This window comes from Canis lupus, chromosome 16, assembly GCF_011100685.1.
Source record: "Canis lupus familiaris isolate Mischka breed German Shepherd chromosome 16, alternate assembly UU_Cfam_GSD_1.0, whole genome shotgun sequence".
NCBI lineage: Eukaryota > Metazoa > Chordata > Mammalia > Carnivora > Canidae > Canis > Canis lupus.
Window position 1 is genome coordinate 47,996,733 of NC_049237.1, and position 23,565 is coordinate 48,020,297.

The 23,565-nt window shown below is 44.3% G+C and overlaps 1 protein-coding gene across 6 annotated transcripts in view; it reads right to left on the minus strand.

The window, feature by feature from the left end:
- WWC2 (WW and C2 domain containing 2) overlaps window positions 1-23,565 on the minus strand; it is a 205,169-nt gene that overhangs the window by 42,211 nt on the left and 139,393 nt on the right. For 5 of the 6 annotated variants that reach the window (XM_038560449.1, XM_038560446.1, XM_038560448.1 and 2 more), the window contains 9 exons: window positions 21,846-22,013; window positions 20,742-20,815; window positions 17,042-17,284; window positions 11,087-11,176; window positions 9,457-10,076; window positions 6,004-6,133; window positions 5,413-5,493; window positions 5,230-5,316; window positions 1,203-1,395 (listed from right to left, as the gene is read on the minus strand). In XM_038560449.1, the coding sequence (XP_038416377.1) occupies window positions 1,203-1,395; window positions 5,230-5,316; window positions 5,413-5,493; window positions 6,004-6,133; window positions 9,457-10,076; window positions 11,087-11,176; window positions 17,042-17,284; window positions 20,742-20,815; window positions 21,846-22,013 (1,686 nt within the window). The remainder of the gene's footprint in view (window positions 1-1,202; window positions 1,396-5,229; window positions 5,317-5,412; window positions 5,494-6,003; window positions 6,134-9,456; window positions 10,077-11,086; window positions 11,177-17,041; window positions 17,285-20,741; window positions 20,816-21,845; window positions 22,014-23,565) is intronic. The other variant, XM_038560447.1, reaches the window with a different exon arrangement.

Genomic DNA, 23,565 nt, shown 5'->3' on the forward strand with positions numbered 1-23,565 from the left:
CTATTAATTAACATATTTACTAACTTTATGGAGCTTCTGACACACATACTTATTGAAGTAATCTGACAGCTTAATGAGTCTGTTATCTTTGCTTCATTTTATTTATTTGCGAGAGAGATTGAGAGAGACAGAGAGAGAACAGAGCAGGGAGAGGGGCAGAGGGAGAAGCAGGCTCTGAGCAAGGAGCCTGACTCAGGGCTCGACCCCAGGATCCCATGATCATGACCTGAGCTGAAGGCAGATGCTTAACAGACTAAGCCACTTAGGCACCACTTTGCTTCATTTCTTGTCAGGTAATATTATCACATCTTTTTTATATAAAGAAAAGGAAATACTGCTAAGAAATCTATCACTCTTTTAAACTTTGTTCATCATGAAGTGTGCATCGTGAAGTGTGGTTTTGTGTTTCCTACGTACCGCAGAGAAAATTTCAACCAGAAACTCGTGCTGTTGTTTGAACATGTGACCACCCCTCTCGGTGCTTGCATTTGAACCCCTTATGTAACTTTTCTGGTATGTAACAGTTTTCCAGTTATTGTGCACAAAGGTATGTTAACCTCACCATCAGTTATAAATGAAGTCCTTTGCATTAGCATTTAAACATCTTATTCCTTTAAACACAACATTTAAGTCTTCCTAGAATCTATAATACCACGTCTGGGGAGAATATAATAAAGAGACTATATACTCAGTCTCCTCCTTAACTTAAATTTGTAATGGTGAATTATGTATGGGATGTCCTTTTGATATCTGGCTCCATCATTCACTAGCTGTGCGACCCCAGACATGTTACTTCTCTTAGCAGTTGTTTCTCTGAAAATAAGGGTACTCATACCTTTTCCCTAAGACTGTCATGAGGATTAAATAGGGTAACGTATACAAAGCACCCAGGAGAAGACTCCTGTTGGGAATAATAAGCATGCTCCAGAGTGATAATGACGACAGAGGTCAAAGGGTAGAATGGGAGATAGATTTTACACAAGATCACAATTAATAAGCAGATTGGAAAGTTCTTGAATAAGAGAATGAAAACCAGAAATCACTACTTCCGAAAAAAAAAAATGAAACCACCAGTGGATGTGCCCAAGGCCCCGGGCAGATCGGTGGTGGCATCGGGGCTGGCAAAGCGGCAACTAGAGAGTTCTTCTCAGCATACCTCATCAGAGGCATTTTATGGTAGCGGGAATCGTGAACCGACCTACCAGGCATTCTTCGCTTCGGTGTTTGCTAACAGAGCAGAGATCTACTCTCAGCGTCTTCTGCTGTAAGGCTGTTTGGGAAATGGCCACTCTGAACATATCGCTGAATAGGATGGATTCCGTGGCTGGATGGACTTTTGTTCGAAACAGACAGCTGACATCAGTTGAGGAGGGAAGCAGAGCAACCCTGAAATATCTGCAAAGGACAAGAGTGAAATGGATTTCACAGGTACTTCAGTTATACCAGATTCACAGTTCGCATTTGAAATGATCTGCACAAGAGAGAGACGCAGGGGAACACGGAGTTCATTATCACGCCGGAGCTTTGCTGCCGTAACGGGTCCACCTGCGCTCAGCGGCAGAGAGGCTCTGTTCTTAACCTGCTCGTGCCGGCTGTGCCCTGCACCTGCCACTCCCCACAGGGCTGCAGCGAAGGCCCGACAGGGAAGAGAAGACGAGGAAAATCTGTGGGGCAGAAGAATTTAACGTCCCACCTGCCGGGGTACTGCCAATTCCAAAATAAAGTGTTTTTTGTTTTTTTTTTTAAGCTTTTATTTATTTATTCATGAGACACACAAAGAGAGGCAGAGACACAGGCAAAGGGAGAAGCAGGTTCCCTGTGGGGAATCTGATGAGGGACTGGATTCCAGGACCCAGGGATCACAACCTGAGCCAAAGGCAGATGCTCAACCACTGAGCCACCCAGGCGTCCCCAAAATTAACTTTTCTGAGCCTGGGAAGATAGGATCACACTAAGTACACTTTATCCCAGTCATCCCCAGTATTAAACAAGGGGTGCTGGTGATCCTTTCCCAGGAATGGAATACATTATCCTACTAGTGACAAAGAATGGCTAAGTAGCATATCGTGAAGCAAATTTACAAATATCATTGTCGAGCATCACAGAAGTTTCAGAGACGACAAACTGTTGTAAGAGCCTTATACTTTGTAAAATTCAGAGGAAGAATTATAGAAAAATAGCAACTTCTAATGCTACTTCCAAGTGATTTTTCTAAGCACACGTTATATAAGGATTCACAACTTTTAGAGATGGCAGGAGGCATTTTCTTTTAAATCTCAAAAGGAGAATGCCCACTAAATCCTTACCCTCTAATTCTGAGCTGTTCTAATTCCTATTCTAAAAGATGCCTTTCTCCGATTATGAAAACAGAAGAATGTCCTATTATTTCTGTATTTGCTATCAGAATATAAAATTGATGATGGAATGTGTATAAGTATGGAATTATCAGAATATAAAAAACCAATGATGGAGATTCAGCTTTAGGGGACGAGGGGACCTTGGGCGCCTGCTGTTGAGGCTGGAGATTCAGCAGAAGAAATCTGTTCTTGAAAGCCAGGAGGAGAGGTATACTACCAAGCTGGCATGGAGGGAAACAAAATTTTCCACTTCTCCAGACTTCAGCGTTACTCCGTACCAGTGGCCTAACCACTTCTGTGACTCCAGGATGTTTCCACATGCAAAAAAAGGTTTACATGGTTAAGAGCCCAAGGCACAGGGGAAAGAAGGTAGGGGTGTTTTTCCTTTTATTCTGCTGCAGGTGAGGTCACTCCACACAGGAGCCAGGAACCACTCACAAAAACACTGTGGCTGCTGCCAAACAGCTGGAGCCTAAGCTCTCTTTGCTGTACTTAATAACCAGAAAGTAAATTTTGAAGTTAGGGGGGAAAAGAAAAAGAACTATTTTAAGATATTTTGTTTTCGGCAGTGTCATTAATTCAAACCAAGGCTTTCATTTCATGGAGGGGCTTAAGAACATGGCGCTAGACATCTCAGGAAGGTCCAGACCAGTCAGACAAGTGGTTGCCCAGGAGCTGCGGGCAGAAGAGCCTGTTGCACTCACTGCCTGAGGACTGCCTGGTCCTAAACTGCACTGGCTGTCACCGCACCTCAGGGGCACTTTGCTTGTGACTTCCTACCAGGAAAGGGAGCATGACTGTGATTGGCTTGGCAGCGGCACAACATTTGGGGAGGCCTGCCCTTATGGCATGAGGTTAAGGATGTGTGTTCTTGGGACTTCTGCAGTTCTCTCCTGGACTTGTGGGATGGCTCTCCCTGTCCGTAGGTTTGATCCCTGGTGGAGCGGTCTTCTCTCAGATGTGCTGCATTGAAATGAAAAGGCTGCCAACGCTCCAATATCTCAGCCTACTTACTGGTAGGGAGAAGTCACAAATTATATTGTCAAGCCAGTCTTCCCTGAATACTACTGACTGGCCTTCCTAATGTCAGTCTGGGGAAACAGGCTCTCTAGGGTGATGTAGACACTCCCCTGTAATCCTTCCCTCCTTGTATTATCGCTATTAATGCAGATCCCCCCAACACCCCACATACCTTGATTTCAGGAGATCTTGCAAGCCAACTTCCCTCCTGGAATCCTATTCCCTTCCAATTTTGATGATTGTCAATACACAGACATCCACTAGCTCTATTCTTCTACTGTCCACTGAATAATCTCCATCTAGCTATATCTTTTTAAAAATATTTTATTTATTTGACAGCATGGGCACAAGCAGGGGGAGGGGCAGAGGGAGAAGGAGCCCAATGTAGGGCTCGATCCCAGGACCCTGGGGTCATGTCCTGAGCTGAAGGCAGAGGTTTAACCCACTGAGCTATACAGGCACCCCATCTAGCTATATCTTTATTTAGATCTAGTCTCTTTTCTCTGACAATTCTTAGAATATTTGGATGTGAACTTAAAAGTAAACCCTTAGGGAAAACATCCAGAACTCTTACATTGACTCTATTAAATGTCCTTTGCATTGAGGAATATACTCTATTACTAAAGGAAACATCCACCTGGCTGGGTGCAGGGTCTTAGAGGTCACCCCTCAAGAGTTCTTTCTTATTTCCAAGCCTTATACTAGCAGATTGAACATTTTACTAAGTGCAGGGCTATAGGACACAAAGATTCTGGATTTGAAGTCACAGGTGCTAAGATTAAATCTGGCTTCCTTCTGGTGCTCTCTAGCCATAGACCTTTAAGAGAGTCCCCGAAACTCTGACTCCAGAGTGTGAGTGGTGATGACGATCGCTAGAACAATCGTCAGGAGTCTTCAAACAACAGGCTGTGAAGCATTATGACATCACTTCGTTTGACAAAATAAAGTAACTTCAAGAAATTAATGGTCACAGAGAAGTGAATGCTTGATGCTAAGGAATGCTACTTTTTTTTTTTAATATTTTATTTATTTAGTCATGATAGATACAGAGAGAGAGAGCGAGAGAGGCAGAGACACAGGCAGAGGGAGAAGCAGGCTCCATGCCAGGAGCCCGACACGGGACTTGATCCCGGGTCTCCAGGATCATGCCCTGGGCCAAAGGTAGGCGCTAAACCGCTGAGCCACCCAGGGATCCCCAGGAATGCTACTCTTACATGTAGCATGGTACGGTGTTTGGCAAAGTTGTATGGATAAATGAAATTTAATCACTACATTTTCTTTTCTTTTAAAGATTTTATTTATCAGAGAGAGAGAGAAAGACAGAGACAGCACAAGTAGGAGAAGCAGCAGGCAGAGGGAGAGGGAGAAGCAGACTCTCCGCTGAGCAGGGAGCCTGACTCTGGGGGCTCCAACCTAGGACTTGGGATCATGACTTGAGCTAAAGGCAGACACTTAACCAACGGAGCCACCCCGGCATCCCAAATCACTACATTTTCATGTAAAAGATTAAAAAATTACCTCAAACCAAAGGAGGTATAATGAGACAACAACAAACATTTTAATTAAATTAAAAGAATTAGGCCCCAACACAGCATAATACAGAATTTCTGGTTGTAAAGGGAGATGAAAACATCTTGGTTCCTATGCCTGATAACGGATCTGTTGAATAAGGATCAAAATCTAATACACATTCTCCTTTTCTTTTCATTTTATCTGCTGTGGGTTGAGACTTGATCAGCCCTGCTATGTCTTTTCCATCCTTGTGTAAATGAACTGCTCAATTACAATGTACAATTTATCATAAGTGAGCAATTTTCAGTTCTTCAATTTGTTCTTTGCTAATTTTACTTACACTTTTGAAGTATGAGGTATCAAGAAGGCATGAAGATTTCGGAGCTGTGCTAAAATCACCATGAAACTTGACCTTTTTGCATCATATCTGTCAAAAGAGAAGCCGATCAAACAGGGAAAGAGCACGGGCCCACCAGTCCTTGCAGAATTCTAGAACTGCCCCCTCGGTGTGTGTGTCCCTTACCTGAGTCCGATCTGCACCTGGGCAGTCTCCACGATGGTGACATCCCCTTCACTGTAGGGAACATCTTCAACTTCACTAGGCCTAGGGACAGGGCAACAGTGGGTGCAGGTGAACCGTTTATGAACGGGGTATTGAGTTTGTCACTGACTCATTCTGAATTAACAGCACTTGCACAGCGCCCGGGGACCTGACCCCAGTGAAAGCTCACTCTTTTAGGTCTTTCTCCACCTTTTCAAGAGAGTCAGCCTCTGAGCCATTAGGGGACAGACTTTCTGATGCCTGACTTTTCTGAGCCTCCCTGGGGTACCCCACACCCTTAGACACACTCCAGGCTTTCAGAAATGTACTGTGTCAAACGGGTGGTGGCCAGCAACTTTAACTTTCTCATTAAAATCAAGTTTTAAGTCTCCAAGGGGGTCAGATGGGATGTTTTTGGTATACTGAAATTTTCAGGCACACCATTTCTTTAATGCCTACAGCCCTTCCACTGCAGAGTGGAATCGGGGCGGCAGGGCACCCATAGGCTAGAGCCCACCCACACAGCTAGGAGGAGATTCGGTGTAACCGAAAAGCACTCCTGCGAGTCCTTACTGTTTCACGAAAGCCTCGTAGACCCCACTGTCTCCAGCCACAGACTCATCAGACACGGCAGCCGACACACAAGCTGTCTTCTCCCCAAGCAAGTGGATTACTCTTCTTTTTGGTAATGATTTTTCCACATCTAGGGAGGGGAGAGGGAGCGTACTAATTAGGATTCATAATTAGGAAAAGTTAGGTACAAAAATACACACGTGGTTTGGTTGTGAGAGAGCCAAAAACATTTCCATCTGAGAATCGAGGAGGTTACGGTTTGAGTCAACTCATGTGGCTGATTCAAGGCATCACGACTTACAGAAGTTCCTGGGATGCCAGTTATTTTGGTCACCGTTTGAGAAACAATGTGATTTCTCTCCGTCCTGAAATATCTGAAGGGAAAGTATAAATGACACACATTCCCACTGGCCCCTTGCTCTCTCTGTTAGGGATTCCCTGTAGTTACCAAACGCTCGGTGGCAAGGAGCTAGCTGCGTCCCTCAACTATGAAAGATATTTCTGTAAAAGAGAGCATCTAGCTACTCAATGGCAAGAAAGGTTTCCGCCTCTTTTGCTTCCCCTTCTCTCCACATGCCATATTCTACATCTCCCATGCTACCACACTTAACAGAGTCAAAGAAAAAAAAGTCTTTGACTTATATAGAATTCCTCACCAGCTAATACCATTAAAAAAAAAAAGAAAAGAAAAACTTCGTGCTACTGAATCTTTAGCACCAACTACCACTTAACTTTTATCTCTAACTCATATTCATACACTGCATCCTGCGGTGAGCAAGGAGCATTCATTTAAAGCTGCGTTCCTATGTAATAAGCTGCGAGCCTGCCGAGTTCTTTCATCCTCCAGCAAGTGAGCAGGGATCAGGATTGGTATGCATTTCGCCCCCCTTCTGAGTCGTGACTTTACATCTTGTTAAGATGTTTAAGTTTTAAGGCTTCAGATTACAGGATTGATTGCTGCATTTTCCCTTTTATTTCTGGCAGTGGGAATGCTTTTTCCTTGATGATGAAGTGCCTCTCTCCGCCCACCCCCCTTTGTGAGGGGTGAAGGTGATGACATGATTTATTGATTACCCCCAGGAATATCCGAGGCAGCTCAAATTGACTTTGACAATGACAGAGACTGACTGGAAGGACTTGGTAGTCATTCCTCCGTGGTCTCTGTCCTCCAGCGGGGACGGGCGCCAGAGAGCGGGATGTACATAAAGCAAGTTGACTTTGCCTGCGGAAGACTCCAGAATGCTGAGGGAGACGAGCGAGCGGCATCACGACGCTGGGCCACCTGCCCCCACGTGGAGGTCAGACACCCCCCAACGCACCGAGTGCTGGTGCTCTGACTGAGGGGATTAGTCTTTACAGTTAAATATATGCTTTTAGTTGTTTTTACACATGGCACTCAATACGCTTTCCAAATAAAGCTCTCGGATAGAATTCCTTTAGGGTGACTTTTTAGGAGCAGCTTTCTAATTAATATAAGATGCATCTGAAAGGTAAAAGCTGTATCCTGGAAGCTTTGGGGACACCGGGCTCTGGGCAGACTTCTCGGGCGCAGCAGCAGACCCAGTGGCAGAAGAAAGGCTACCGCCAGGCAGAGGCCCAAGCACCCGGGTGGGGTCAGGCCGGGGCGATTCTTATGCTTGTCTCCCTCTTCTCCAGCAGCCGGCCTCCCAGAGCAGCCCCTCCTGATCGAGGGTTGAGAAGTGGTTGAGAAGTGGTCGCTGGAGAATGCTCCAAATACACAAAGAGTGAAAACAGCTTTGAAATGCTCAAATCCTTCAAGTCCAGAGCCCAGAAATATGGGCTCCACTTTCTCCTCTTGCTTCTTCATTCATACTTCCTTGAATTTCAGTGGTTTGTGGCAGCAACTGGGCTTAGCACAGTTTGTATTGCTTCTCATCGTACGGTAGTACTAATTCCATGAACTGATGCTGAGAGCCAGGCACAGTTAGATGCTCTTGATGTGTGACGGCGTCGCTGCTCCCAATCCTCTGCGAGGGAGACACTCTATCACTCCCATTTTGCAGGGGAGAAACAACAAGGCTGAGAGCCTGGGTGATGTGCTCGTGCTCGCTTGCACCAAAGTAAAAGTGCGGACTTGGCTGGCTCCTGGGGCAGGGAGCATCGCACTGCACCGCACACCACTGCACCCTGCACACCACACTCCTTCCTGGAGGCAGACGGGAGGCCCCACCACCGGCTTCTGCTTTCCTACAGCCACTAAGTAAACACTACTCCTGTGCTTATTTTCTTTGATGCTGATGATTTTGATGACACATTACTTATAGCTGTGGCACCTTCTAGGCAGTGCCACACGAACCACACGCATGTCTCCTGCGCCCTGCCTCTGCCTTGGGCTCCGGGCCGCTGGCAGGCGGTGTTTTGGTCTTCAGTATTCAAAATTCAAAACCACACAAACATGATAGATTTGTCTATCACTTTAAACATCTAAATTGGCCAATCAGTGAATACATAGAATTCTTCGGACCAGAAATACAAAATAAATAGGCTTCTCAAAGCAGCAGGAAAATACTTCTAAAGAGGACCAGCCTCTTCTGTGTTCTGGACACACAGTGATGTGCGTAGATCTGAACGGGGCTCCTGGGGACCAGACTGGAGCTTTTATTTCACATTTCATTTCAGGCTAGCTCTCAAATAGACCATCCCCCTCAGACCACAGCCACGGTCATCTGCCAGCAAGGGTACCATGTTGTTCTCTTGACAACCACGTGTCATATATTGAAAGCATCCACCTTGCAAAGGGATACAGACTTAAAAAAAAAAAAAAAAAAAAAAAAAGATGAAACTCTCCCTCCATTTCTGTCTCTGAATACAAAGGCAGCAGTAAGAACTGGATCTGCTGCATGCTCTCCTGGGCTGCAACTAGTCATGCAGCCAGAAGATGGCAGGGTAATACTTCTACATTGGAACCAGCATTCTCCAAATTCACTTTAGGCAGAAAGGGAGAGTCTGGCATGAAACAAAAATTGTATTTATATAGAATTCCCTGAGCAATCTAAACATTGAACCCTGGTACTAATTAGCTGGTATGCTAATTGCCTTGGTTTTAATCTGTTTTAGGCCAACTTTAAAAAGAAAGCCCCTCTCTCTTGCCTTGCTATTTCAGAGACAGAATCTTTGTGGAAGTATGAAGTACGTCCACAAAACATGCTCCCAGTCAGCTGCCACCAGACAGAGGGTTTCTGGACAGTTTAGGATAGCCACTTCATGATTGAATCTATTCAGCAGGGAAAGTAACTTTTATTTGATAAAGAAAAAAATGTCCAGTCCAGGTAGATCAATAAAAAACTCCCTTCTCAAACGAAGCCAAAACGAATAAGCAGCACACAGAGAGGGGCGGCTGGCACAATTTGTTTATATGGAAATAGTACCCCTCCCACCATTCTTCTTAAAATAATTAAGGGGGAAAACTTGCAAGCAAAGGTCTCCACTTACCTGTACTTCCTTCATATAACGGCTCCCGGGCACATTCGCTGAGGTCTTTATCCTCTGAGAGGGACTGGGACCCTCCTCCCGAGTTAGAATCCAGCAAGATCTGATTTTCACCGAGGCCGATGTCTGCAAAATGACTACTCAATTCACAGTCTTCGAAGTCAGCAGTGAACCGATGGAGAGGGACATCATGAGAAGACATGGGGAACGTGCCTTCTAGAACCAAGGGAGAGCCAGGAGGGGACAGAGAGGACAGGGAGGACCGTGAGGACAGGGACGTCACAGACTTGGGGGCCTCAGTCCGGGGGGGAGTGTGGCCTGTGGCCGCGGCTGCCGCCCCACAGGGACCGCCCTGGCCAGGCTGGCTGGGGGACTTGACCACTTCGTTTTCATGGATGGTGGTGATGGGTCCAGAAGGAATGTAGCCGCCTTTCTCCTGCAGGAGGAGGTCCAGTTTACTCTGATAGTCCGCGTCCACCTGGTCGCCCTGGCTGGTGTAATAGAGCTCTCCGGAACTGAGGGAGCTGAGCGACCCTCTGCTGGAAGTGTTCAGAGACCCCCGGCTGGAGGCCAGGGAGCCCAGGCTGCTGCCCGACGACATGGACAGGGTGCTGGCGGAGAGGCTGGGGGAGAGGAGGGCAGGCTGTGAAAACTGGTGTGATACAGGAAGCCCAACCACGATGCCCCACCCACGGTTGGGAAGGAACCCAGTGGCGCCAAGTAACAGAATGACCCAAGTAACAGAATGACCGGGGGAGAAGGAACCTGCTCTTAATTTACCACCCATTGCCATGTTGACTCTTGCAACCTGGCTCTCTAAACAGCAATTCTATTCTGACTAAAGATCGAGTCCCTTTTGCAAAAACAAAAACAAAAAACAGCAATGAATACCTATTGACACATCTACCTGCACAGATATCCAGAAGCAGCGATGCAATTTAACAATACGGGAGGGGAAAAACAGTGTAAACAGTACAGGGTGTTACTAGGGTTCTTTTGGTGAAAAAATAAAGCTTTTAATTTTGAGAACAAAGGAAAGCTTATAAAGACAAAGAGGTTTCACACAGGCCCGTCTCCCTCAGGGTGTGCGCACTGAAGGAGTGAAGATATAGCTAACTATTTTAAGGCAAGTCTTTTCTCATTCTCCCTTTAAAAAAATTGTTAAGATTTTATTTATTTATTCATGAGAGGCACACAGAGAGAGGCAGAGACATAGGCAGAGCTCACAGGGAACCTGATGCGGGACTCGATCCCAGGACTCCGGGATCACGACCTGAGCCAAAGGCAGACAGTCAACCACTGAGCCACCCAGGCGCCCCTCATTCTCCCTTTTTAAAAGAAAGGTGATCTGGAGAAATGTGTCATTTCCGGAGTATGTATTCATAGCTAAAATATATAAAACTATGCTTTCTTCCCACAAGTAAGCCACATGTGATCTTGGGGTTCATGAAAAAAGAAAAAGAAATCCACGCAACTTTAGATTTGATCATCCAAGTTTTAATCATACCAGCATAACTATTTTTTATCCACTTTTAAATAGTCGAAAATAAAGAGGAAAGTAATCAAGGATGAACCAAAACAGGCCTGAATGTAGTCAAGGAAAACTTTTCCCTCCAGAACCAAGCAGGCTTACCTTTTAAGTTGTGAATGCAAATAAGTAGTTAATTTAGTAGTTTCTTCAAGTTTCTGTAGGAGCTCTTTCCTTCGTTCTTCCAATTTTAATCTAGAAAAAAATTACAAACGAATTTATTTCCGTGTAATTACAATAAAGCACAGAAACCGAAGGAAAAAATTCTTATTATACAAACGTTATGTACCATGAGGTGGAAGCCCACATGAATGGACAGACAGGACAGAAAACAGAACCACCGGCAAGAAGCTGAGTGGGCCCAACTGTCTGCAGCCACGCTAAGCAAAGGGGGGGGGGGGGGCGGCGGGATCTATCTCAAGTCAACATTACTGAGAATTTAAAAGTTTTTGGTATTCTAAAATTTTCTTAAATGGGTTAAAAAAAAAAAAAAAACAAACAAACCCTAACACACCCCTGTGCTCTTATGAGGTAGGGAGACAGAGGGAAGGGAAACCACAAACCACTAACAAAGGTCACAGAATCCTTCCAGGGGCCTGGGCGTGAGGCTAAGTTACTAGAACAGTTGACAAGAGTGACAGAGAACGTGGAAGACCGTCTGGAGTGCTGGGATTGACAAGGTTTCTTCCAAACCGATATCCAGTGACAGGATTTCCAATCTTCCTTTGATGAGCATTTCAGCAAGTAAGAAACAAATCAGTCCATACTGGAGAGCTCATCTGGGTGTACCTGTTCCAACTGGGAAAAGGCACAAAGGCGATTTCCTTCCCTACTACGCACATCCTATCCCCTGCACCGAATATCTGAAATTTCATCCACACTCAACTGAACAATTTTTTAAAAACTTTTTGAGAATTAGGGAACTGTATAGGTGAGTTATTTAAAAGTACGTCAAGCGTATCGTCTATGTCATCTGAAGGTCTTTCGACATCCCTGGGGTGAGCCCGTCCAGAGTGGACAATGACCGCAGGAGTGGGCCCAGAAAACCACCGTGGTGTCTGGTGGATTTGCTGCTACTAATCGCGTGTCCTTAAACAAGTCACTTAGTCAAGGGTCCCAGCTTTCTCATCTGCAAATCGGCGATTAAAATCCTACTGTGTCTTGCCTGCTAAGGCTGTTAAAGGGATCAAATGGAGTGATGTATGTGAAAGTGCTCTGCAGACATCAAAACAAACCTTCCTTGTTCAAAGCCTCAGCACGCCTTACAAGGTGGGGATATAAAAATTAGCTATTTTTTCTTTGGAGAAAAATAAAATTTCCCTAATTTCTAACCTCTTTGAAATGTATGTTTTAGGCAGTAAGGAAACATGCCCATATTTTATTTATAGCTATCTATCCTTTGATGTGTCACCAACACAATTTCATTATATGTTAAAATTTTTAAAAAGCCATTCTTGTCATTTTGTTTAGTACTTCAAAGCGTGATAAATTCTTAATTCCCAGTTTTCAAAGGTGTGTTTTGAAAAGGAGTCCAGTCCCTATTTTTTTTAATCTCTTAAACATAAACAAAAACTCAACATGGGAAAAAAATTAATACAAATTAGATGAGCTGAATTAGAAGGTAAAGGTCCGGAAAAAGCTCCCAAATCTACTAAAATCCATGTCTTCTGAAACAGGAGAGACATTTTTGAAGTAAGTTTTAAAATGAAAGGCTGCACAAATGGAGGCGTTTCTGGTGTGGTAAGGAGGCGTCAGTATGACATTAGTGTGTTTCATGCTGAAATTTAAAATCCAAAGCTAGGGGATCCCTGGGTGGCTCAGTGGTTTGGCGCCTGCCTTTGGCCCAGGGCGCGATCCTGGGGTCCCGGGATCGAGTCCTGCGTCGGGCTCCCAGCATGGAGCCTGCTTCTCTCTCTGCCTGTGTCTCTGCCTCTCTCTCTCTCTCTTATAAATAAATAAATAAATCTTTAAAAAATAAAAATAAAATAAAAAATAATAAAAAATAAAATAAAATCCAAAGCTTCCCCTCCTCAATCACGGGCGATGGTTCCCATCCCGGCCTCCTCTGGCCGATTGGCGAGACCTGCATGGTCACTCTGAACTGCTGGGAGCTGGCTTCGTATTCCTGTCAGATCCTCTTCTGCCCAGGTTTCCTGAAGAGCCCGGCACCCCTCCCAGCACTCCCCTGTGGCCGGTGGCCCATGTCTCTAGGTGACACCTGCACTGGGAGAAGCATAATGAAGGCACTTGGAAGAGTGAGTCACAGAAGCCCCTCCAGTGGGGTGGCTGTCTTCAATCAAGCACCCCACTCCCATCTCTGATGGAATCGCTGAAGCCAGAAGTCTTCCTCAGATTCCAGGTGTCCTTTGTAGGAAGTGCCCTCCCAACTTTCTCTGGACCAGGGATTAGAAGAAATTGCTCAGGTATCAGCCGCTTCACGAGGGTACGTCCCTGTCTCTCCAAGCCCTTCTCCAAGGTGAGAAAGGATCTTCTCAACCTGGCCCCTAGAACATTCATTCATCTCCTGCTGGTCCTACTGATCCACACCATCCATTCACCTGCTCTTTGCAAGACGAGGGCAGCGGCTTCACACTGTCCTCTCTCTGCTTTGTGCCCTGAGAGAAGCACCTGCCCGGTCTCTCCTGATGAAGACCACCCAGAACTTGCCACCTACCGAAAATGTCATGTCACCTATAGAAGTAAGAAGTTCCTTTTCCGTTAAAAAATAAATGACATTCATATCCTCAATGTACTTGCTTTAAAAATTTTTCAGAATCAGAGACAGAAGTATTCACATAAATAAGGAACAATTAAGACATCTTGGCAAGAAGTAAGACAAAACTCCAAGATTTATAAGGACATAAGGAGCAATGTTAAGATCTTAGCAGCGACAGAAAAGCAGAGGGGTTTTGGAATTTCAGTAGTTATATGGACAGACACGGAAGATGTGTGCAAAGTCCCACACAGTGTGACTTTTGTCATTTGAGAGCCGCCTGTCTTTGCTGATGGTCTGTTGCAGCGAGTATCTCCTTCTTCGACCCTGGGTGGGGGCTTCATTACTGCTTCTGATGCTTTGCCTGGGTGCAGGCAGTGCTGGCGGCACATGACTAGGGGACTCTGGGGTCATGCACACCGGCTGCAATTCAGGTGAGCACAGCTCCTTCAGAGACTAACATCCAGTATCAGCTCAGGATCTTGCCTGAGGCCACTCCTGAAATAATGAGACACCTGCGATGTAAATGGCAAATGGGAGAATTTGGGGGGAATGCAGAAGTGGTTTCTTTGACAGTTATGTTGGTGCCAAGAGGAAACTGAAGGATTTTGACCTGGTGAAGCACAATTTGTTTTATGATGAAACCAAGTTTTTACCCAATGGATCTGATTTCCCAGAATTATCTCCTGTCGCCACCTGCCTTAGCATCGAGGAAGTATGCTGTTTACACAGGTATTCTCTGGCTTTCTCAGGCACCCTATTGCAGTTCAACAGTAACAGTGAATAGAAACATCGTGTGGACACATAGTAGGAAGAAATAATGAAGAACAAGAAAAGAGAGAGTGTACAGCCAGGTAAAGTGAAAACCACTGACCCCAACAGTAAAACCCAAAGCCATACCATCCGTGTCTACTCAGAAAATAAAGGACCCAGTGCTCCCTGTGGCAGGGGGTGCTGCTCTTTTGAACACATGTGATGCTGGGCCGTCTTGCATCCAAGGATAACAGTGAAAAAACCTGAACTTGCTTTAGGCAAGATAAGTAATAGTCCCTTCAACCTTATACTACAACATAATGACGGGGATTTGCTTTTGGCCACCAACATACTACAAATATAAAACATATTCACATACGTGTCCCTTGCTGCTAACATCCAACTGTGGGAGACGGGGGCACGTATTGTAAGTTAGAGAGACATTCAAACTGCTTACTCCCCTCTGAGACAAACCCCAGGGCTGGATCTCACTAAGTATATGATTATTTTATGAGTATTTTATAGCTCCTCTTCTTTACAGGTTCAAACCCACTGTTTCTGCTGGAATGTGACAGTTATTACGTGCATTCTGCACAAATCAAAGTATAAAAGCCAGAGCCTGGGCACTTTAGGAACAAACTCTATTTTTAATGTTGCTTCATTAGTCATTTTTGAAGCTCTAGCCCCAATAAAAAAAAGACAAGACATCATGCCTATAAAAGTTGGTGAAAACAAACACACACCTGTTTTCTCTCTCCCAGAACAACGGCTAACGGCTGTCTGTAGGCCCTTCCCAGATTCACACGCTCCCGAGAACTGCTGGTCTGTGTAATGGAGCCAGTGCGTTACATGTGTGTGGTCAGGTAACAGTTAGTGTGACACAAGATGCCAATGCCCTTGCTGCTTTGTACGTGGGCCACACAGCAGCACTTCATTTCGTCCTATTTCCTGGTACTGTCAAACTTTTATCCTACGAATGTAAAGTCTATAAACACAGACAGGACATCAAGGTAACTCAGGAAGGGATCCCTGGGTGGCGCAGCGGTTTGGCGCCTGCCTTTGGCCCAGGGCGCAATCCTGGAGGCCCGGGATCGAATCCCACATCAGGCTCCCGGTGCATGGAGCCTGCTTCTCCCTCTGCCTCTCTCTCTCTCTCTCTCTCTCTCTCTGTGACTATCATAAATAAAAATAAAAATAAAAAAAATTTAAAAAAAAAAAAGGTAACTCAGGAAAACGATGCAATTGTGTCTTCTCTTTTTGTCCCTCTGGTCTCCGCCGGGTGGGTCATTCCCTGGCCGCCTTACTCACACCTGCCTTTACGGTGAGCCTTCAGTTGGCACCCCTAGACCAAGACGTTGGAGCAGGAGGGGCAGGTGACAATTCTTTCAGATGGCAGAGGAATGTAAGCTGTAGAGGCTTTCCCTTCAGACTCTTCATTCTTGTTCCGCGTAGCTGCTGAGCTGTAGCCATGCGTTATCTTGATCACCAGTTTAAAACTCACAAAAGTCACCTCTCCCCAGAAGACTAAACTCAGGGTAGGCAAGTCTGCATGCTAACGCCTCACCAGGAATGTCCGAGATTCTTCTTCCTTTCCTCCTACCGTTCCCTCCACCACACTTCAAATATTCTGATATTGTGTAGACATACCACCTTACACATTCATAGAGGACAAGGGATTAGAAGGCAAGAAGTCAAGAAGTTAAAAAACAAAAAAAGAGCAATTGGATTATGTGTGGGTGTTTTAAACTGACTTCCAGGTCACTTGGTATGATATGAATGTGACCTTCTTCCCGGTCACCCTGGGACAGGCATCATGCCTCGGTTGCTGGCCTACAGAATGGATATGGGGGGCATCTGAGAGGGCTGCATGGCCTGTGGCTGGAACAGGTGTCGGACCATATCCACCAGCAAGGCCGGGACCTGGGGCTCCTGTGCACATGACTCCATGGCAGACAGACACTCAAGGGTCCCCTGCTCGATCCTGCAGCCGAGCTGTTTACAGAATTGGATTTTGTAGGTGAAATGAGCAATTCGCATCTTCCCACAGAAAGATCAGAAAAATGTGTCAGGTGTTTTCCTTTACATTTTCACCTGCTTCAGAGGAGGGGTTCCAGTGACAGACAAAATCCAAGCGAACGTTTGGTGACCTGTTAAGATATCAGAGGGAGCAAGCTGTCTTTCCCTTGTGAAATGAAAAGCAATAAACTTTTGCATTCTTGTGAGTCATAAACCCGAGTCGGAAGCTGCAGTCGCTGTAACAGTCCAGATAATCTTCCTTATCGGAGCGCAATAGTGCAGAGCCATTGTTATCAGACCCCGTCAGCGATCGACTGCATTCCTGGTTTTGTGTCAACATTCCTTACCTATTCAACATCTGTCACAGGCATTTTCGCGGCCCTAACAAACAGAAGTGACACTGCAGGGTACGAGGACGTGTGCTTTTATTGCTCTACGGAAAGAAAGTCCCTTTGGTGGTAGTTCTTAGTCCACCAAGAACAGATGCAACTGAGATTGACAAAGGGGGGGGGTGCACAGGCATCCCGGCCCAGCCAGGACACACCTGCGGGTCCCCGTCCCCAGGGAGGAAAACCAACCTCTCTGCCAGCGCTCGGCTCGGTGGACCCCTCACGGACAGCAGCTCCTCCTCCAGCCGCTGCCTCTCGGCCTCCAGGCGCTCCAGTTCGCCCTGAGTGCGTTTTTGCGGGGTGACAAACTGAAGCTCTTTCAAAAGCTCTTCTTTCTCGTTAATCAGCATCAGCTTCTCCTTCTCGATATCCAGCGCCCCGGGCCAGGTCTCACTGTCTAGTTTCGACAGTTCAATCTTGAGGTTGGCCATGCTAAAAAATAAAGCCACAAAAGAGGAGTGCATACTTAGAACTCCCCAGGGGAGAGAGAACCCAAACCAGGCTGGGCCGGGGGCCTGGGGGATGCGCTGACTTTACTCGGTGACCCTCACCAGGCAGGGGGCCCCGTGCTCCGATCCCTGGACCTGCTCGACATCTGGCTCTCGTCCCCTGCGGGGTCTTCACCTTTAAAACACAAACAAGCACACTGGCCTGTCTGAAAAAGAGTGAAGGTCAAAGTCCACTGAAGCTTAGAGAGGAGAGTGCCCTGGGAGTGCCCCTATGGGTGACTGCCTGTGTAGGGTGACGGGAGGGATACCTGGAGGGCTTCCGTGTTCCAAAATCTACAGTAAATGGTGTCTGATGGGACATTTATTATAGATTTTGTTCCTCTGGGTACAGCTGTTCCCCTGGTAAAAGAGGGGGTTCTTTTGGAGTCAGATGGGCAGCGACCAGGGTATCAGTGAGTCACGGAGGGATAAGGGGAGGAGAGAGAGCAGTGTTGCCAACCAGTATTGCAACCAGTATTGCAACAAAGTCAGCCCGGCGGGCTCCGTGTCTCCAAGGAAAGGGAGCCGTTCTTCTTCACCCCATTTCTCCTTCAGCTGTGCAGTGAAATCGGTGTCTACAGCGTTTACTGGGCGTCACTGAGCCGGCCCTGGAGACATGACTGGCTGCCCTCGAGCTGGGTGTCCTCCGCCCAGGCAGCACCCAGTGAGCCCCCACCAGCACCCATGGGCAGCTATTGTGGCTCCATCAGAGCGACAGCAGGTGCTGGAGCAAGGGTGATGGGGGGCGGGAAGATGGGAGGAGGAGGAGGAAGAAAAACCAGCAGGAGGGAACATTACCGGTTTCATGATTTTGCCTGACCTCAGATTCTACTGTGTCTCGAGCTAGCTTCAACAATATATGGTAAAGCTAATTCTTCACTGAAGAAGACAGTTCTGACCACTCGAACCAAACCACCTGCTCTGGGGCAGTGTGAGGACTAGCGGGATCGTTCACAAGGTAAATGGCACACGGCTGTTTGGACTATGAGCACAACATCAAGGCAAGTTATGAACACACCTGATGTTGGCTTAGGGAATCTATACTACCATTAAAAAAAAAAAAAAAAAAAGCTGGATGATCACTTTGGATATAGTTACACAGCACATACCAGAATATGAAAAATAGAAAGGGGGCATTTTATTCTCCTCGTTTGATGGAAGAAGTTGTAGAAGGGAAGAAAAAAGGTAAACACAATAATGTTGTCAAAACAAAGACGAAAGTGTATCCACATTCTTGCACCAGTTTTGTTTCAGTTAAAAAAAACAAATTGCCATCCCTCACTGGCACTGATTTCCACTCAGCGCCTGCGCTTGTGATCGATGTAACATCAGCTATTCTTCAGCTATAACCACAAAACCATAAACAACTGTCTCAACGTGCTAGAAAATTAATCATCAAAATGCTAAATAAGCATGATATTATTAGCTTCATTAAGCACATAAAACAAAGGCTGGAGGAGAAAACAGGTTTCAGGGAAAAACAACCCGCCTCTTTACTTACTCAGAACTGAGGAAGAAAAGCGTTTTCAACATATGCTTTAACCCTCGAGATTTACCTTCTCATCAGCATCGCTAGGAACTTTAAAATAAAAATCTCAAATGGTAACAGGACAGCAATGCAACCAAGTGGGAAAGAACAATGCCTTAAGTTTTGATGTGACTGAATTAACCACCGAACTGGGAATCACAACGTAATGAAGGAAAGAAAGGCATCTATTCCTTGTGTGATTGAGCATTAGGCGGGTCTTGAATTTAATTTGGAAAAGGTATACCACATCTGGGGAACAAGGTATGATGAGGGTTTCCAAGTATATCTAGGAAGAGAAATGCTGTGTAAGCTCCAGGTAGAAAAAGCTGTTAGCAGCCAAAGTAAAGTAAAAACTCAAGCTGCTCCAAGGGAATTCAAGTTGAGCCCCCAAAGAACCCGGGTGCATGAGGCCTGGTTCTCCAAAATTAATTCTGAGTTACAGCCATTCTCCTTCAGAATGCCAGACAGATCCTGGGCTTTGTTTACAGCAGAGTCTAAGAGTTGTGGCTCTTAACGGGTTGGTGACGCCCACAGCCAGAGCACCACAAACAGCATCCACCAGAGGTTTCTACTTCCTGGGCCACAAAACCACACAGCAATCCTCAATCCTTCTGGTGGGCAAGGCATCAGCCTGGGCTCTGAGAAGCAGCCAATAAGCATATAGAATTTTTCATAACCTCATTATACATTTCAGAAATGTATAATCTACCCAGGAAAACTAGTAGGCATTAACATCAGCTGAGTAAAATGTTATTCAGGGAGACTAAGTGACTTGCTCAAGCATACACGGTTAGTAATTTGTAACAAAACTTTTTTTTTTCTTTCAGTCATCAAAGAACCAAGTAATATTAGTAACAGAGAACACAAAGAGGCAAATATTGTTTTAAGGCAAATCAAATAATTGCTTTGTTAAAGCCAGATAACCTCCAAGAACTTTGGCTAATTACTTTTAAATAATCCTCATCACCAGTAACAATGGATATACCTCATTATCTGATAGTCATGATAGGAAACTATGACATTCTAGCAGGTTCTCAGCTGAGCTTTCCATGTTCTCAGGGAGGAACATGATAAATTTCTCTGTCGCCTACAGAGTGATAATACAGTTTATCCCCCCAATGTCTTCCCAGATAATAAATCAATTTTATTTAAATTTTAAAATTTAAACTCTAAACTTCAAAAACTTTAGACTCTAAGAAGGAAAATAACGAAATCAAATAAATCAGTATGACCCTCTCCCTCAAAATGAGTAAGGTGTCCAAATTATGAACACAAGTTGAGCCTGTCTACTGGATGAGGAGGGACAAGTCTCCTGAGCTTCCCTCAAGCAGAGTCACAAGATAAGGAAAAGAAGGCGTAGGGCTCTAAGGGTAGAAGGTAAAAGAGGGCAATAGGAATCTCTCCTCCTTTGGCCTGAAGGCAGTTGCCAGAACAGATACCTCAGCATCTTCAAGGACGTTGGCAGGAAGTCTTCCCCTCAGCCATTTATTTACCTTAAAGGTCCTTGGCCCCTCTCAAGTCCTGTACGTGAGTCACTATGTCATAGTCCTACCTCAAAAACCAATCTTCCCACTTCTACTTGTGAGTATGTATTGTACAAGCTCAAAGCTTCTTTCTTCCTGAAGGGAAGGGGGCGATTTCGTGCCCACACTTCTCATTAATTCTCCCGGTCCTTCAGCTTGGGTGGGGGGAGACTGAGCAGAGATGGGGGATCTGCAACCCTCACATCTAAAAACCCTCAAGAGTAACGCAGGTAAGAAGGCATAGGGAGCACCCAGCAGATGTCACTATAGGAGTAAAGATTAATTCTGGGAAAGAAAATACTGTTTGAGCCCATTGACCACTGAACACTGAATAGCTCCCCTGTTGTTACCTTCTTTTGGCTTCTTCATACTGTAGGCTCAGCCTGACCTTTTCAGCTAAATTTGATCTACTTCTCACTCCGATCTGGTAAAAAACAAAAGGGAGAAAAGTCAATTAACTCTGCTAATGAATGAAGGTAAACTGCTTTTGTTTCTAGGAAGCCCAAGTAATTGGAAAACTAAAGAAGATGGTCTTGAAATTGGGAACACCAGTTTAAAAAGGCACTTACTTTCTAGTCTCAGTAGGGGCAAAACATTTCTTTTTAATTCAAGCTGCTCTGTTTTTCAAAGACTTTAACATCATTTTCTCTACACATTAAATTCAAGATAAAAAGTATTATGTCAATGTTTCTGGTATCTCAGAGTTTACGATGGGTGTACAGGTCAATAAAATTAATGAACTGAAACTAATTTCTTTGTCTCCACGAACCCAAATTTCCATCATTTAGCTTCTAAATGCATAAAATATAAACTAAATAACTTCAAAAAATAATTTCTCAAATAGGTAAGTCCTACTGTTGAACTCTACCTATTTTATTTTCATAGCACAGAATTCAATGAAGCAAAAGAGAATACGAAAATAACTGAGAATGGACTAGAAAAGTAAGTATCTGCTAAATGGGATCCCAAAGAGGATAATGCAAAAACAGTTAATAGTAGTCAAGCCACATTAAATATTTTCAAGTCCTGGGCATAAACCACAAATTAAACATTTTAATACAAACAATTTTTGATCTACAACAAATTGTTGGTTTTTAAAGGCATATTTTTTGTTTCTCATTAGCCTCAATGTTTAATTGAAAAGATCTAGATTTCAAAGGCCTTAAATCTAATAGGAAAAACTTAAATTCTCAGGCATCTCTAACCTTTCAATGTCTGAATAAATACAGACTGAGAAAGTCTGAACAAAGCCGTTCATATGGAAGATCCTGATATGCTTGGCACCCAGACAAAAGGGTCTGATTTTTTAAAACCAATCTAGGAGTACGGAATATTGAATCCACACAGCTGCAATTCAAACCACCTCACTAGCCCCTGTCCTACTTGCCATCCATATTGTAATTCAGGCTTGTCGAGGAGAGCACTGAGGCCAACCTTCCACATGGATAACTTACATCTCCGGAAATGCTTGTCTGTGACCCGGCATCAAGGGTCTGTCTGGAGAGAGATAAATGGGAGTTCACAGGACTGGATCTCAAGTCTGGCTCGGACGTGCCAATGCTTTGATCCAAATGGAACCTCTCCTGCAGCTTAGCAAGACTCTGTTCAGGAAACATAAAATCCTACATAAAGCTTAACAGGTAAGATGCAAAGCTTCCCCAGTAGGTAAACTCAAATTGAAAGACTGTGCTCTCAATAGGAAAAAGAACTACTTTATTTTAACAAGTACTTATCACTTTAAGTCACTGAAAAATTAAGATTAGAATATAATTTTGCACATACACATGTGTGACTTTGGGAGTGTGAGAGATCATAATAAACAAGTTATCTTACCTTCCCCAAGATAGCCTGGTCATTACTCACACTGTGCATAATGGCATCTTTATATGTAACACATGCATTTCTTATTTTTAAAATTTCATTCGAAAGAGCTCTATTTTAAAAAAGACTCATTTTAACTACTTACTTCATGCCTCTGCAGAAATTATGGAACATGGAATACCTAAAATGCAAGCTCATTGTAGATATAGCAAGAAAACTTCCTACTTAGCAGACTTCTGTAATTATGCCACTTTACATCTGGAAGAGACCCAAGAGGTTATCTGCTCCCAGTGATGTCAGAGATGAGGAGACCAAGGGCCAGGAGTCTCAGTACCGGCAGCTGCTCCAAGCTCATCTTTATGTCTACTGCATGGCACTGCCAGAGTGATAACGTGTGGTGTTGTAAGGTGAATAATCACAAGGGAATGTGCCTGTTGTCAGCACCCACGCTTAATAAATTGAGTTTACTTTTAAAGAGAAGATGTGAGCAAGTCAAAGTATTAAAAAGGAGAAAAATCTTAGCTAAAGTTCCCCATAAAACACTAAAATGATAAGAAACACATTATTACTAACTTTAAGAAAAGCCAGGATTTAATCCTGATATTTACAATTCTTATGGTAAAAAATGAGAAATGCCTCCCCAAATGAGATATGTGCCTGATACATGCCTTTTACCTAAGCTTCTTTATTTTCTTTCAAAGGAATATTTATGCAAAATGTATATTCAGAGCGAAAATTAAATGGTCACATCAAATAATATAAAGAAACCTGCTAGTGGGAGGCTTTTCTATTTTTTCATCAGTACTGTGAAAAAGAATTGTATTTTTCAAATCTGTGACTATGTACCTTATAAATTTAGTTGGTCATGACTAGCATGTTTTTTGGTGAAAAAGAAGAGACTAGAAAGTCACTTCAGACCACATTACTAGTATTAAGAATATTAAGAAATATGGTGTGTGTGTGTGTGTATCTCCAAATGTAGACATTTGTGTGTGACTGGGTTGTCATGTAGAATATACCTCTTACTGTGGGTCATGGTCAAAGAGGTCTGAAAATCACAGAAGCGACCCACCTAATGTCCCTCTCAGCTCTATTATTGATTGCTGTATCTACTAATTAATTGTTTTATATACTTTAAGTAATTGAGAAGGAATCTAATCTTTTAATTTGATCTGGTCTGTGTATAAATCCAAATTTCTTCTTTACAGGAATAGTTCAAGATAACCTAAAATTGCTGAATTATAAGGTTCCAATGTAAATTTGTTCAAGTTCTATTAGCCTTTTTCAAAGGGCCTATGATGTGCATTTTAGGAATTACTGATTTAATCATCACGAGCACAGTGGAACAAAATA